The 14,948-nt window shown below is 49.1% G+C and overlaps 1 protein-coding gene across 1 annotated transcript in view; it reads right to left on the reverse strand.

Moving 5' to 3' along the window:
• The window catches only part of WRAP53 (WD repeat containing antisense to TP53), a 121,282-nt gene that overhangs the window by 5,129 nt on the left and 101,205 nt on the right, over positions 1-14,948 (reverse strand). Inside the window, exons 2-5 of the mRNA XM_050765334.1 lie at positions 14,386-14,509; positions 13,868-14,299; positions 13,625-13,723; positions 13,246-13,357 (exon numbers count right to left, since the gene is read on the reverse strand). Coding sequence (XP_050621291.1) covers positions 13,246-13,357; positions 13,625-13,723; positions 13,868-14,298 — 642 coding nt within the window. The 5' untranslated portion in view covers position 14,299; positions 14,386-14,509. The remainder of the gene's footprint in view (positions 1-13,245; positions 13,358-13,624; positions 13,724-13,867; positions 14,300-14,385; positions 14,510-14,948) is intronic.

Here is a 14,948-nt window from a genome sequence, read left to right on the forward strand (position 1 = left end):
CTTGGTCTTGAACTCCTGATCTCGTGATCCCCCCGCCTCAGTCTCCCAAGTGCTAGGCTTACAGGCATGAGACACCACACCCAGCGTGCCTGGCTAATTTTTTAAATTTTTTTTTGTAGAGACAGGGGTCTGTGTTGCTCAGGCTGGTCTAAAACTCCTGGCTTCGAGCAATCGAACCACCTCAGCCTTTCAATGCACTGGGATTACAAGCATGAGCCACCATGCCCAGCCTAGACTTAACAGGAATGGTATCATATCATATACATCCCTCTGTGATAGGAAGCTTTAACCATGGAAACACAGTTTGCTGTAATTCATGCATTTTCACTGCTGTATAGTACTCCACTCATGAATATAGTCAAACTGATTTACCCTTCTTCTCTTTAGTGTCACTGATGGTTTTTCCATTTTTTGGCTAGTATGCTTTAACATTCTGTACACATGTAGAAGGGTTTCTCTACAGTTTCTGTTGAAGAGTAAAATTACTGGTCTCTATGCTATGCACTTTGTCAACTTTGTAAGATACTATAATGTTGCCGGGCGCGGTGGCTCACGCCTGTAATCCCAGCACTTTGGGAGGCCGAGGCGGGCGGATCACAAGGTCAGGAGATCGAGACCACGGTGAAACCCCGTCTCTACTAAAAATTACAAAAAATTAGCCGGGCGCGGTTGTGGGCGCCTGTAGTCCCAGCTACTCGGGAGGCTGAGGCAGGAGAATGGCGTGAACCCGGGAGGCGGAGCTTGCAGTGAGCCGAGATTGCGCCACTGCACTCCAGCCTGGGCTGGGCGACAGAGCGAGACTCCGTCTCAAAAAAAAAAAAAAAAAAAAAAAAAAAAAAAAAAAAAAAAAAAGATACTATAATGTTAATTTCTTTCCCAAAGCACTTATCCCAACATCCTCTCCCACCAGCAGCATATAAGAGTCTCTATTCTAGCCTGGGCAATATAGCAAGACCCTAATTCTACAAAAAATTTAACAATTCATCAGGCATGTTGGCATACTTGTAGTCCCATCTGTTTGGGAGAGTGAGGCAGGAGGACTGCTTGACCCCAGGAGTTTGAGGCTGCAGTGCACCATGTTCGCACCACTGCACTCCAGCCTGGGCAACCGAGCAAGATCATGTCTCCAAAAAAAAAAAAAAAAAAAAGTATCTATTGTTCTTTATCCTCTTGGTATTACCAGACTGTTACATTTTTCTCAATTTGAAGGTGGTAAAATGGCATTTCATTACAGCATAAATTTGTATTTCCATCATTACTATAAGAGAGGTTAGATTATTTCCTCTATGTTTACTGGCCATTTAGGTACACCTTTTCATAAATTTTGCCCATTTTCTTTCTTTCCTTTTTTTTTTTTTTTTTTTTGAGACAGTCTTTCTGTGTTCCCCAAGCTGGAGGGCAGTGGCACAATCTCCGCTCACTACAACCTCTGCCTCCTGGGTTCAAGCAACTCTAACAGCCTCCCAAGTAGCTGGGACTACAGGCGTTATTAACCACCAAGCCTGGCTAATTTTTATCCTTTTTAGCAGAGATGGGGTTTCACCATGTTGGCCAGGCTGGTCTCAAACTCCCAGCCTCAAGTGATCTGCCTACCTTGGCCTCCCAAAGTGGGGATTACAGGTGTGAGCCACTGTGCCTGGCCAGTTGTTGTCTTTTTCTTTTTTTTTTTTTTTTTTTTTTTGGAGGCAGAATCTCGCTCTATTTCCCAGGCTGTGTGCCGTGGCGCGATCTCGGCTCACTGCAACCTCCACCTCCCAGGTTCAAGCAATTTTCCTGCCTCAGCCTCCTGAGTAGCTGGAATTACAGGCGCCTGCCACTATGCCCAGCTAATTTTTGTATTTTTAGTAGAGACAGGGTTTCGCCATGTTGGTCAGGCTGGTCTTGAACTCCTGACCTCAGGTGAACGGCCTGCCTTGGCCTCCCAAAGTGCTGGGATTACAGGCGTGAGCCACCGCGGCCAGCCCTCTTTTTCTTACTGATTTGTGAGAGATAAATAGTCTGAACACTGCGCTTCGTCAGTTGTCTGCGGGGCCTCAGGCTGATGTCAACCAGCCAGGACTTCAGCATCCACCTCTATACTCTGAACCCATATATCCAACTGCCACTTGATCATCCCACAGGTTGCTCAAACTCAATTTGTCCATAATGTGCCTAGCATCCGCCACCATCAAACCTGCTGTTCCTCCTGGACTCCACATCAGTGCTCAATCCTGAAATCTGAGCACCAGCCTTGACTGCTACCACCCTTCACTTCCTTTTCACTCCTGGTCCAACCCAATACCAGATCTTGCCAGTTCCTCCTCCTAGCCTTCCATTACCACGCTGCTACCCCCGACCCACCTCTCAAGGCTCATCTCTATCTGCTCATTCCCTTAAAAATCTCTGAGTCCTGGCCAGTCGCAGTGGCTCACGCCCGTAATCCCAGCACTTTGGGAGGCCGAGACGGGCGGATCACGAGGTCAGGAGATCGAGACCATCCTGGCTAACGTGGTGAAACCCCGTGTCTACTAAAAATACAAAAAATTAGCCGGGCGTGGTGCCGGGCGCCTGTAGTCCCAGCTACTTGGGAGGCTGAGGCAGGAGAATGGCGTGAACTCGGGAGGTGGAGCTTGCTGTGACTTGAGATTGCACCGATGCACTCCAGCCTGGGCGACAGAGCGAGACTCCATTTCTTTTTTTTTTTTTTTTTTTTTTGTTTTTTTTTTGAGACAGAGTCTCGCTCTGCCGCCCAGGCTGGAGTGCAGTGACGTGATCTTGGCTCACTGCAAGCTCCGCCTCCCGGGTTCACGCCATTCTCCTGCCTCAGCCTCCCGAGTAGCTGGGACTACAGGCGCCCGCCACCTCGCCCGGCTAGTTTTTTTGTATTTTTTAGTAGAGACGGGGTTTCACCGTGTCAGCCAGGATGGTCTCGATCTCCTGACCTCGTGATCCGCCCGTCTCGGCCTCCCAAAGTGCTGGGATTACAGGCTTGAGCCACCGCGCCCGGCCGACACTCCATTTCAAAAAAAAAAAAAAAAAAAATCTGAGTCCCGCCATTTTGACTCTCAGGTCCCATAAAGTGCCAACTCGCCACACTTTCAACCTACTGGCTTTCACATGTCCTAGGCTCCAAGTCTGGAATATTCTTCCTTCATCTCCCCCAACGACTCCTCCTGGCTGAATCCTAGTCATCCTTCAGGTCTCTTAGATGCTTCTTCCTCTGGGACGCTTCCCTAACCCCTCCAGCTAAGCAAGGCGTCCCTGCTCCGCTTTCCTATAGCCCTGGGTGCTCCTCACTCCCCTTCCGTCAAACCTATCAGAGAAGGAGAGAATCACATCTGCCTTGCTCTCACCACTGCTTCCCCAGCACCTGGTGTAGAATCGGCAGTCAATAAAGATGGTTTTAATGAGCAAAAGGAGGCAGGAGACTGTTTCAGCAACATAGGCCCAAAATAATAAGACCTTGAATTAAAGTAGAGGCAGTGGGATGGACAGATGTGGGTGGATTAGGAAGATGAGGCGGACTTGATGGGATTTGGGAAGTAATTGGATGTGAGGGATTAGGAAAAGGGAGATTAAAGGATGACAGAGACCCTGACTTCTGGCTTGGATACCTGAGGTCACCAAAACGGTGGGAGAACTGGAGAGCACAGGAAGGCTGTACAGCGGGAGAGACAGTCAGCATAAGCCTCAAAGGAAAAAGTTTCACCAAGACGAAAGAGCAATTGTGTGGCTACAGCATTTGGGATGAAGAAGCTGCTCCCCGGCCCCACCCTGAGAGATGTAGGGAGCAGAGGATGCAAAGTGTCTCCTGGAGAGGGCCAGACGAGGAGTAGAGGCTTCCCACAAGAGCCATGGGGGAGGGCAAGTCTCAGGAAAGACGCTGGGGAGTTGGGAATAAGACTTACAGAAAGTTCTGTGAAAAGGTAGAAAATAAAGGAGAAAAACCGAGAAACTATATTGGGAAGAAGACTCAGTACACACAAGTATACGGAATTACCCAAATACGCCCTTCCCCAATTTTCTGACCTATAGAAATTTTATCTATTTCAGGCAGAGCACGGTGGCTCACGCCTGTAATCCCAGCACTATGGGAGGCCGAGGCGGGCAGATCACGAGGTCAGGAGATGGAGACCATCCTGGCTAATGTGGTGAAACCCCGTCTCAACTAAAAATACAAAAAACTAGCCGGGCGAGGTGGCGGGCGCCTGTAGTCCCAGCTACTTGGGAGGCTGAGGCAGGAGAATGGCGTGAACCCGGGAGGCGGAGCTTGCAGTGAGCCAATCAGGCCACTGCACTCCAGTCTGGGCGACAGAGCGAGACTCCGTCTCAAAAAAAAAAAAAAAAAAAAGAAAAGAAAGAAATTTTATCTATTTCAAATGCTAACCTTATAGACACTAAAAATGAAAACACCTAATGAGTAAGGTTGCAATAGAACTGGTACACTAGCAGGAAAAAATAAATAAATAAATAAGGCACAAAAAGTTTTTGGTCGGTTGTTTTGAGACAGTCTCGCTCTGTCACCCAGTACAATGGTGCGATCAAAGGTCATGGCAGCCTTACCCTCGCAGGCTCAAGCGATCCTCCCACCTCAGCCTCCCAAGTAGCTGGGACCACAGGCCCAACTTTTTTGACAGGATCTGGCTGTGTTACCAAGGCTGGTCTCAAACTCCTGGGCTCAAGCATTCCTCCCACCTTGGCCTCCCAAAGTGCTGGGATTATAGGCATGAGCCACCACACCAGCCAGAAAAATCTTTTGAAAACAAACTCACTGGCCAGGAGCGGTGGCTCACGTCTGTAATCCCAGCACTTTAGGAGGCGGAAGTGGGTGGAACACTTAAGGTCGGGAGTTTGAGACCAGCCTGGCCAACATGGTGAAACCCCATCTCTACTAAAAATACAAAAATTAGCCTGGTGTGGTGGTGCGCGCCTGTAATCCCAGCTACTTGGGAAGCTGAGGCAGGAGAATCGCTTGAACTGGGAGACAGAGGTTGCAGTGAGGCAAGGTCACACCACTGCACTCCAGCCTGGGCCACAGAGCAAGACTCTGTCTCAAAAAAAAAAAAGAAAACAAATTGACTATCTGTATTGCAAGATATATAAAAAAAAGCTGATATTGTCCTAGGATATTTCTTATTCATAAAATTTATCTTAAGACTAGGTGTGGTGGCTCACACCTGTAGTCCCAACACTCTGGGAGGCAGAGGTGGATGGATCACTTGAGGTCAGGAGTAGAGACCAGCCTGGCCAAAATGGTAAAACCCCGTCTCTACTAAAAATACAAAAATTATCCAGGCATGGTGGCACACGCCTGTAATCCCAGCTACTCAGGAGGCTGAGAAAGGAGAATCGCTTGAACCCGGGAGGAGGAGGTTTCAGTGAGCCAAGATCATGCCACTGCACTCCAGCCTGGGTGACAGAGCAAGACTCTGTCTCAAAAAAAAAAAAAAAAAAATTATCTTGACAAAAGAACCTCCCTCAAAATACATGAAGATAATTTGTTCACTGAAGAATCATTTATAATATAATAATCCTGGAAACAACCCAAATGTCCAAAACAGGAGAAGAGGTAAGAAAATTATCATAAGCACTCAATGCAATATCACATACCATTAAACATCATAACAGTGAAGACTACCACAAAAAACATTTAGGATATGATTGTTAAAAGGAAAAAACGAATGTATAAAACCATGTACTGCCGGGCGCGGTGGCTCAAGCCTGTAATCCCAGCACTTTGGGAGGCCGAGACGGGCGGATCACGAGGTCAGGAGATCGAGACCATCCTGGCTAACACGGTGAAACCCCGTCTCTACTAAAAAATACAAAAAACTAGCCGGGCGAAGTGGCGGGCGCCTGTAGTCCCAGCTACTTGGGAGGCTGAGGCAGGAGAATGGCGTGAACCCGGGAGGCGGAGCTTGCAGTGAGCTGAGATCCGGCCACTGCACTCCAGCCTGGGCGACAGAGCATGACTCCGTCTCAAAAAAAAAAAAAAAAAAAAAAAAAAAACCAAAAAAAAAAACCATGTACTATATGATTACAACCCATAAAAGCTTTCAGTACTTGGACAGAGCTTAGAAAGAAATGTAGAAAAATTCAGAGGGCTAAATTCTGCAGTGGCAGGTAATGACGATTTTTTTCTTTTTTTAACATTCCCATTTCTCTTAAACAAGTTTTCGCAATACTCAGCACCCCCCCCTCCCCGCCCTGCCCCACATTTCCATAGTCTCTTCTAACTATCCCTGCCTTGAAACAACCTCTCACCTCCTGAACTCTTTTAACATGGCTGCACCGGCTGCACCACCACCCCCGGCCCTGAGGAACCAGGGTTTAGGCTGCTTAGATCACCTTATAGTTTGCACAGAGAACTCCAATGTCTACAGCCTCCAGCCTTAAAGAGTTGTATGGCAGGTAAGCACTCAGGACCAGCCTTGGAACTGAGCACCTTTCTTAACGAGCCAACAAGACTCAGCCCTGCCGCGGATCACTTGAGGACAGGAGTTTGAGAACAGCCTGGGCAACATGGAGAAATCCCGTCTCTACTCAAAATACAAAAATTAAGTTGGGCGTGGTGGCACACGCCTGTAGCCCCAGCTACTTGGGAGGGTGAGGCATGAGAATCACTTGAAACTGGGAGACGGAGGTTGTAGTGAGCTGAGATCGCGCCACTGCCCACTGCACTCCAGCCTGAGCAAGAGTGAGACCCTGTCTCAAAAAACAAAACAAAGACTCACCCCTGCCCCATCCTCCTATTAACCTCAAGCACTACAGAGAGAAGTCCTGGTCTTCTGGGTCATCTGGCATCACCACGACCTGTATACTGCTCCACACACACCCTAATCTGCCCCAAACCCACTGAAATTCCTACTCAAGGATCTAAAAACCAGCTGGGCACAGTGGCTCATGCCTGTAATCCCAACATTTTGAGAGGCCAAGGCAGGAGAATCGCTTGAAGCCAGGAGTTTGAGACCAGCCTGGACAACACAGCGAGACCCCATTTCTACAGAAAGTACAAAAATTAGCTGAGCATGGTGGCATGGCCTATAGTCTCAGCTACTCGGGAGGAGTTCAAGGCTGTAGTGAGCTATGATTGCGACTGCACTCTATCCAGCCTGGGCAACAGAGCGAGACTCCATCTCTAATAAAATAAATAAATAATAACACTCTGCCATATTTCTCATCTTCTCCTCAGAATGATCCATTTGCCCCTGCACTTGCCTGGCTCTGGCAATCCCCCAGCCCTCTCAAGCTGAGATGGCTTTAATGCTCACGGCCAGCTGTCCCCAGTACACACCTCAAGGACAAGAGGTGGCTGGGTGTCATTATGCCCCCTGCTGTCAAACCCCAGCTCCTCTGCAGTTCTTGTCATCAGGCTAGCTTCCCCTGTTTTATCACCCTCCCTCAACCACTAAGACTCTACCGCCTGGTTCACTGTCCACAAACAGTCCTGTTATCATTCTTGTTTTTTTGTGGGGGTTCTTGTTTTTGTTTCTGAGATGGAGTCTCGCTCTGTCGCCCAGGCTGGAGTGCAGTGGTGAGATCTCGGCTCACTGCAACCTCCGCCTCCCGGGTTCAAGCAATTCTCCTGCCTCAGTCTCCCAAGTAGCTGAGACTACAGGCAATCATCACCATGCCTGACTAATTTTGTATTTTTTTTTTAGTAGAGACAGGGTTTCACCATGTTGGCCAGACTGGTCTCAAACGCTTGACCTTAAGGTGATCCACCCGCCTCGGCCTCCCAAAGTGTTGGGATTACAGGCGTGAGCCACCACGCCTGACCCTGCTCTGTTATTTCTACCATGACAATTTATTCAGCTTCATCAAAAACACATTTACAGTCCAGTTCCTTACCCACTTAAGATTCTAGTCCACCATGGCATGCACACCCTTGAAGACACTCTCGAGAAAGACAAGGGTTTGTTTTTCTCTCCTGGTAAACCTCAACCAGACCATCCTCCTATTCTTGGCTTGCATGCAACTGATACCAGGGACTACTAGTGTTTACTGAACACTTACTATATGCCAGGTGCTGTTTTAAGTGCTTTTTTATTTATTTTATTATTATTTTTTTGAGACTGGATCTTGCTCTGTTGCACAGACTGGAGTGCAGTGGTGTCATCGGCTCACTGCAACCTCCGCCTCCTGCGTTCGAGCAATTCTCCTGCCTCAAATCTCCCAAGTAGCTGGGATTACAGGTGCCTGCCACTAAGCCTGGCTAATTTTTGTATTTTTAGTAAAGACAGGGTTTCACTTTGTTGGCCAGGTTGGTCTCAAATTCCTGACCTCAGGCTATCCACCTGCCTCGGCCTCCCAAAGTGCTGGGATTACAGGTGTGAGCCACCATGCCCGGCCCTAAGTGCTTTAATTCATTACTGATTGTTTTAATTCTCACAACCCTGTGAGGCAGGTGCTATTATAATTATCCCCATTTTACAAACAGAGAAACTATAGTCATTTAACTTGCCAGGGAAGATGCACAGTCACACTAACCGGTCTCATTTCAAATTAATGGCAACAGATCTCTAGTGGGCACTGAGCGAAAAGCAGCACAACTGCCACATACCTTGGTGGGTCTAATTTTCTTTCTTTTGTTGTTTTTTTTTTGAGACAGGGTCTCGCTCCATCACCTAGGGTGGGGTATAGGGCACAATCATAGCTCACTGCACTGTAGCCTTGAACTTCTGGGTTCAAGCAATCCTTCTGCCTCAGCCTCCCAAGGAACTGGGAGTACAGAAACACACCATCATACTCAACCATTTTTTAAATGTTTTGTAGAGATAGGATCTTGCCGTATTGCCCAGGCTGCTGTTGAGCTCCTGACCCGAGGTGATCCTCCTGCTTTAGCCTTTCTTTTTTTTTTTTTTTTTTTTTTTTGAGACGGAGTCTCGCTCTGCCGCCCAGGCTGGAGTGCAGTGGCCGGATCTCAGCTCACTGCAAGCTCCGCCTCCCGGGTTTACGCCATTCTCCTGCCTCAGCCTCCCGAGTAGCTGGGACTACAGGCGCCCGCCACCTCGCCCGGCTAGTCTTTTGTATTTTTTTTAGTAGAGACGGGGTTTCACCGTGTTAGCCAGGATGGTCTCGATCTCCTGACCTCGTGATCCGCCCATCTCGGCCTCCCAAAGTGCTGGGATTACAGGCTTGAGCCACCGCGCCCAGCCTGCTTTAGCCTTTCAAAGTGCTGGGACTACAGGCATGAGCCACTGTGCCCGGCCCTGATTTTCTATTCTCTAGGACAGATCATTTCATATTTTCTCTCTCTGCACAGACCCTCTTCCTTTGGCTGAAAATCTCTCTTTATGCTTCACCGAGAATTCAGAAGCCAAGAGACAGAAACACTCAAATCTGGGCCAGGCACACTCATGCCTGTATCCTTAGCACGTTGGGAGGATGAGGTGGGAGGATTGTTTGAGGCCCGGAGTTTGAGACTAGTCTGGGCAACATAGCAAGACTCCGTCTCTAAAAATAAAATTTAAAACCTAGCTGGGTATGGTGGCACACACCTGTGATCCCAGCTACTCAGGAGGCTGAGGCAGGAGGATTGCTTAAGCCCAGGAAGTTGAGGCTGAAGTGAGTTGTGATCACACCACTGCATTCCTGTCTGGGAAATGGAGAGAGACCCTGTCTCAGAACAAAAACCACTCAGATCTTCCAACTGCCAAACAGCAGCTTCTGAATGCTCCTCCACCTTTCCTTCTATTGCAAGGAAGGATTCTGTGCCTATCAAAGTCAAGTCCTTTAACGTGCTCTAGCTCCTGTCTTCGTCCAGCCACTCAGGGGTTTTGTTATCCCCCCTCTATCCTATAGCATCAATCCCTCCCTCTCCACAGGATTATTCCTGATGTCAGAGAAGCACCCCATAAACCCTTCTTTGGCATCGCTTCCCTTCCGATCACCGATCCATTTCTTGGCTCCCTTTCACAGCAAAACTTTCCCAAAGAATTGTCTAGGCCGGGCACGGTGGCTCACACCTGTACTTCCAGCACTTTGGGAGGCCGAGGCAGGTGGATCACAAGGTCAGGAGTTTGAGACAAGCCTGGCCAAGAGTGAAACCCCATCTCTACTAAAAATACAAAACATTACCTGGGCGTAGTGGTGTGCACTTGTAACCCCAGCTACTCAGGAGGCTGAGGCAGGAGAATCACTTGAACCCGGGAGGCAGAGGTTCAGTGAGCTGAGATCATGCCATTGTACTCCCACCCAGGCAACAGCACAAGACTCCATCTCAAAAGAAAAAAAAAGATTGGCTATACTTTTCTTCCACCCATCCTGATCAGATTCTGCCTCCATCACTTCCCTGAAAGTGCTCTTGTCAAGGTCACTAATGTCTCTTGGGTCATTCTCTAAATTCGCCTCACTCTATCTCTCAGCAGCATGAATCAGTCTCCACCTCCCTGCGCTGGAGCATTCAGGCACTCAAGGCTCTGCTGGGGCCTTCTCCTCCTCCATCAGCATTCTTTCTTTCTTTTTTTTTTTTTTTTTTTGAGATGGAGTTTCACTCTTGTTACCCAGGCTGGAGTGCAGTGGCACGATCCCGGCTCACCGCAACCTCCGTCTCCTTGGTCCAAGTAATTCTCCTGCCTCAGCCTCCAGAGTAGCTGGGATTACAGGCGCCTGCCACCACGCCCGGCTGATTTTTCTGTATTTTTAGTAGAGATGGGGTTTCATCATGTTGGCCAGGCTGGTCTTGAACTCCTGACCTCAGGTGATCCACCCGCCTCAGCCTCCCAAAATGTTGGGATTACAGGCATGAGTCACCATGCCTGGCCCCGGATTTCACTCTTGCCCACCCATAAACCATTCACTCTTCTGTTTTAAAACTCTCGGCCAGGCGTGGTGGCTCATGCCTATAATCCCAGCACTTTGGGAGGCCGAGGTGGGCAGATCACAAGGTCAGGAGCTCAGACCAGCCTGGCCAATACAGTGAAATCCCATCTCTACTAAAAAAATACAAAAAAATTAGCCAGGCGTGGTGGCACACGCCTGTAATCCCAGCTACTTGGGAGGCTGAGGCAGGAGAATTGTTTGAACCTGGGAGGCAGAGGTTGTGGTAAGCTGAGATCGCACCACTGCACTCCAGCCTAGGCAACAGAGTGAGACGCCATCTCAAAAAAAAAAAAAAAAAAAATTAGCCAGGCATGGTGGCACATGCCTATAATCTCTGCTACTCAGGAGGCTGAGACAGGAGAATCACTTGAACCCAGGAGGCAGAGGATGCAGTGAGCCAAGATCGCGCCACTGCACTCCAGCCTGTGCAACAAGAGGAAGACTCATCTCAAAAAAAAAAAAAAAAAAACCCCCTCTCATGACTTCCCAAATAAACTCCAAATGCCTTACCCATAAGACCCAACACAACGTGGCTGCTCTTCTCTGTCCTCGCCCCGCTATCTCCCTCACTTGCCTCAGTCTGGCTATACTAGCATTCTGGGTTTTTTATTTTGTGTTTGTTTGTTTGTTTGTTTTGAGATGGAGTGCAATGGCGTGATCTCGGCTCACTGCAACCTCCACCTCTTGGGTTCAAGTGATTCTCCTGCCTCAGTCTCTCAAGTAGCTGGGATTACAGGCACCCATCATCACATCCAGCAAATTTTTGTATTTTTGTAGAGACGGGTTTTTGCCATGTTGGCCAGCCTGGTCTCGAACTCCTGACCTCAGGTGATCTGCCTGCCTCAGCTTCCCAAAGTGCCGGGATTACAGGTGTGACCCACCGAGCCTGGTCTGTTTTGTTGTTTTTGGAGATGGAGTCTCACTCTGTCGCCCAGGCTGAAGTGCAGTGGTACAGTCTTGTCTGACTGCAGCCTCCACCTCTCCCGAGTTTAAGAGATTCTCCTGCCTCAGCCACACGAGTAGCTGGGATTACAGGCATGTGCCACTACATGCAGCTAATTTTTGTATTTTTAGTAGAGATGGGGTTTCACCATATTGGCCAGGCTAGTCTCGAACTTCTGGCCTCAAGTGATCTGCCCACCTCGGCCTCCCAAGTAGCTGGGATTACAGGTGTGAGCCACCGTGCCAGGCCTTTCTGGTCTTTTAACACACAAAGCTATTTCCCAGTTCTGGGTGTTTATACTATCATTGCCAGTTTCTGGAAAGCTCTTTCCGGAAGTGTTCACTTGACTGACCCCTTATCCTCCTTCAGGTCTTAGTTCAAATGCCTCCTTGTCAGAGAGCTCCTTCCTGACCATTTTATGCAATGTGCTTTCCTCTAGTTAGTCTCTCTTCATTCTGTGTATTTCCTTCAGAGCATTTATTATCATCTTGGTCCTGATGCCTGCTGGTTTACGTATTTGTTGTCTATCTCCCACAGAGAAAGCAAACCAGCCTTTCATCTGTCTTGTCCACCACTTTATCCCAGCACGGTGACTAACATGTATCAGTAGTCAATCAATAAATATCTATAGGCCGGGCACGGTGACTCACTCCTGTAATCCCCACACTTTGGGAGGCCAAGGTGGGCGGATCATCTGAGGTCAGGAATTTGATATCAGCCTGCCCAACATGGCGAAACCCCATCTCTACGAAAAATACAAAAATGAGTCGAGTGTGATGGCATGCACCTGAAGTACCAGCTACTCCGGGGACTGAGGCAGGAGAATCGCTTGAACCCAGAAGGCAGAGGTTGCAGTGAGCTGAGATCGCACTACGGCACTCCAGCCTGGGTTTCAGAGCAAGACCCTGTCTCAAAAAAATAATAAATATAGGCCGGGCGCGGTGGCTCACGCCTGTAATCCCAGCACTTTGGGAGGCCGAGACGGGCGGATCACGAGGTCAGGAGATCGAGACCATCCTGGCTAACATGGTGAAACCCCGTCTCTACTAAAAAATACAAAAAACTAGCCGGGCGAGGTGGTGGGCGCCTGTAGTCCCAGCTACTCGGGAGGCTGAGGCAGGAGAATGGCGTGAACCCGGGAGGCGGAGCTTGCAGTGAGCTGAGATCCGGCCACCGCACTCCAGCCTGGGTGACAGAGCGAGACTCCGTCTCAAAAAAAAAAAAAATAATAATAATAATAATAATAAATATAAATACATATATACTGCCACAAGAAATTCACTACTTTTTAGCGAAAAACACAGATTCCTAATTAAAGAAAGGGGAAACGTCTCTCTAAATAACTTCAGAATTCAGGGCAGAAAACGCTACACGTGGAAACATCTTGAAAAACAGTCCCGTTTGTGAACAGGAAGCACTTGGACTACACTTTCTCCATCTCCATGAAGGACTTAAATGTGCAGCACTGAGGAAGAGGCCGAGTTAGCCCCAGTCCTTACCATTTCTGCATATTCCACCTGCTCCCCCTCGTGGTACAGCTCTGGGGGCAGGTTATAAATTCGCAAGATGTTATCAGCACTATTGGTCAAGATGCAGGAACCGTCAGGAGCCCTAGAAACAGGAAAGAGTTACAAAGCTGGCCAGACCTATGCTTTTCAAGTGTAGGTCTAGGGCTGAGCCTACCTCTGGGGTAGGTAAGCCCCCCTGAATCCTTGAGGGAAGGAGAAGACACACACTGCTAGATAAAATGTAAGTTCAGTCTAAAAGGGCTACGTGCTCCTTCTCCCAGCTCTGGGGCATCCCTCTCCTAGATAACCGGACTGTTCTACGGTGAAAATCTTGGGGGTGGTCAGCTCCCTGCCCCGTTGTTATCCTTACCACTTACAGCCTTTCAAGAAGTTCTCAGGTTGGGTGCTAAACTCTGACCAGGAACCACTGAGAAATCGAGGCAGCTGGGAGAAGCTGTAGTTCCAAGCACTGAAAGGAAGATGGGGGACAACAAACCTGGGTCGCCAAGCAACGGAGGCAGGGGCCTAGAGAAGTGGTTCTGAGGACCAGAGGACAGGTCGACCTCACACTTCATCTCCCCAGACTCCACACTCCACTGCCATCACCACTTACGTGTCTCCCTCGTCCTCTGCAGCGGGTTCCCCAGAGGCATCTTCCATGGCTTCTTCAGACCCCAACTCTGGCCTGTTCGCTTCTTCTTCAGAAAGGCTCCCGTTTGCTTCTTCTGCAGGAAGTCTCGTATTTTCAGAAAGTTCTTGCTCCTCGATTTGAGGACTCAACTCACTAGGAGCACCAAACTCTGTTTCCAGGGGAGTGGTGAGAGAAACTGGGTCCCCCTCCCCTAGCTCCTGGGACACAGCTGAGCCAGCCACAGGATCTGGGGACAACCGGGGCGGATCCTCCCTTTCGAGAGGCGGTGGCATCAGTTCAGGGTCCGCATTTTTATCCATCGGGGAAGCGTGGGGAGAAGGATGGGCCGGAGCTGGATCCTGGTCTGAGGGACAGCAGTCCGGAGCTAACGGTTGAGTCTCCAAAGTCTTCATACTGCAGAGGAAACACAGCGGACATTAGCCTCAGCCAGGATGGCTTCGAAGTTCTCAGGGATCCGATGCAGAGCTAATGAAACCCACCTGTGCTTCCTTCCTCTTCTGGGAGGAGGTAGAAGACTCCCGGGAGGAGAGGCGAACAGCGGACGCCAATTTTGAAAGCACTGCGTTCCTTAGCACCGCAGGTCGCTACGAGCCTCTTGCTGTCGCGGGATTTGGGCCCACCTTCCGATTGGGCCGCTGCATCCCGGATCAGATTTCGCGGGCGACCCACGGAACCCGCGGAGCCGGGACGTGAAAGGTTATAAGGTTTCCCGTTCCCATCAAGCCCTAGGGCTTCTCGTGGCTGCTGGGAGTTGTAGTCTAAACTCTTCTATCTTGGGGAGAAGCGCCTGCGCTCCCCCTACCGAGTCCCGCGGTAATTCTTAAAGCACCTGCACCATCCCCCGCCGCCTGCAGAGGGCGCTGCAGGTCTTGCACCTCTTTTCATCTCGTTCTCCAGGCTCCAGACCTTTCTCTCTTCCTTCATTCAAAAAGTATTTATTATCGAGCTCTTACTTGCTACCCAGGACTGATATAGGCACTGAGGAATACAACAATAAATAAGATAGTAGAAAAATTCTATATCCTCATAAAGCTTACGTTTC

The sequence above is a fragment of the Macaca thibetana genome, chromosome 16, assembly GCF_024542745.1.
Source record: "Macaca thibetana thibetana isolate TM-01 chromosome 16, ASM2454274v1, whole genome shotgun sequence".
Taxonomy (NCBI): domain Eukaryota; kingdom Metazoa; phylum Chordata; class Mammalia; order Primates; family Cercopithecidae; genus Macaca; species Macaca thibetana.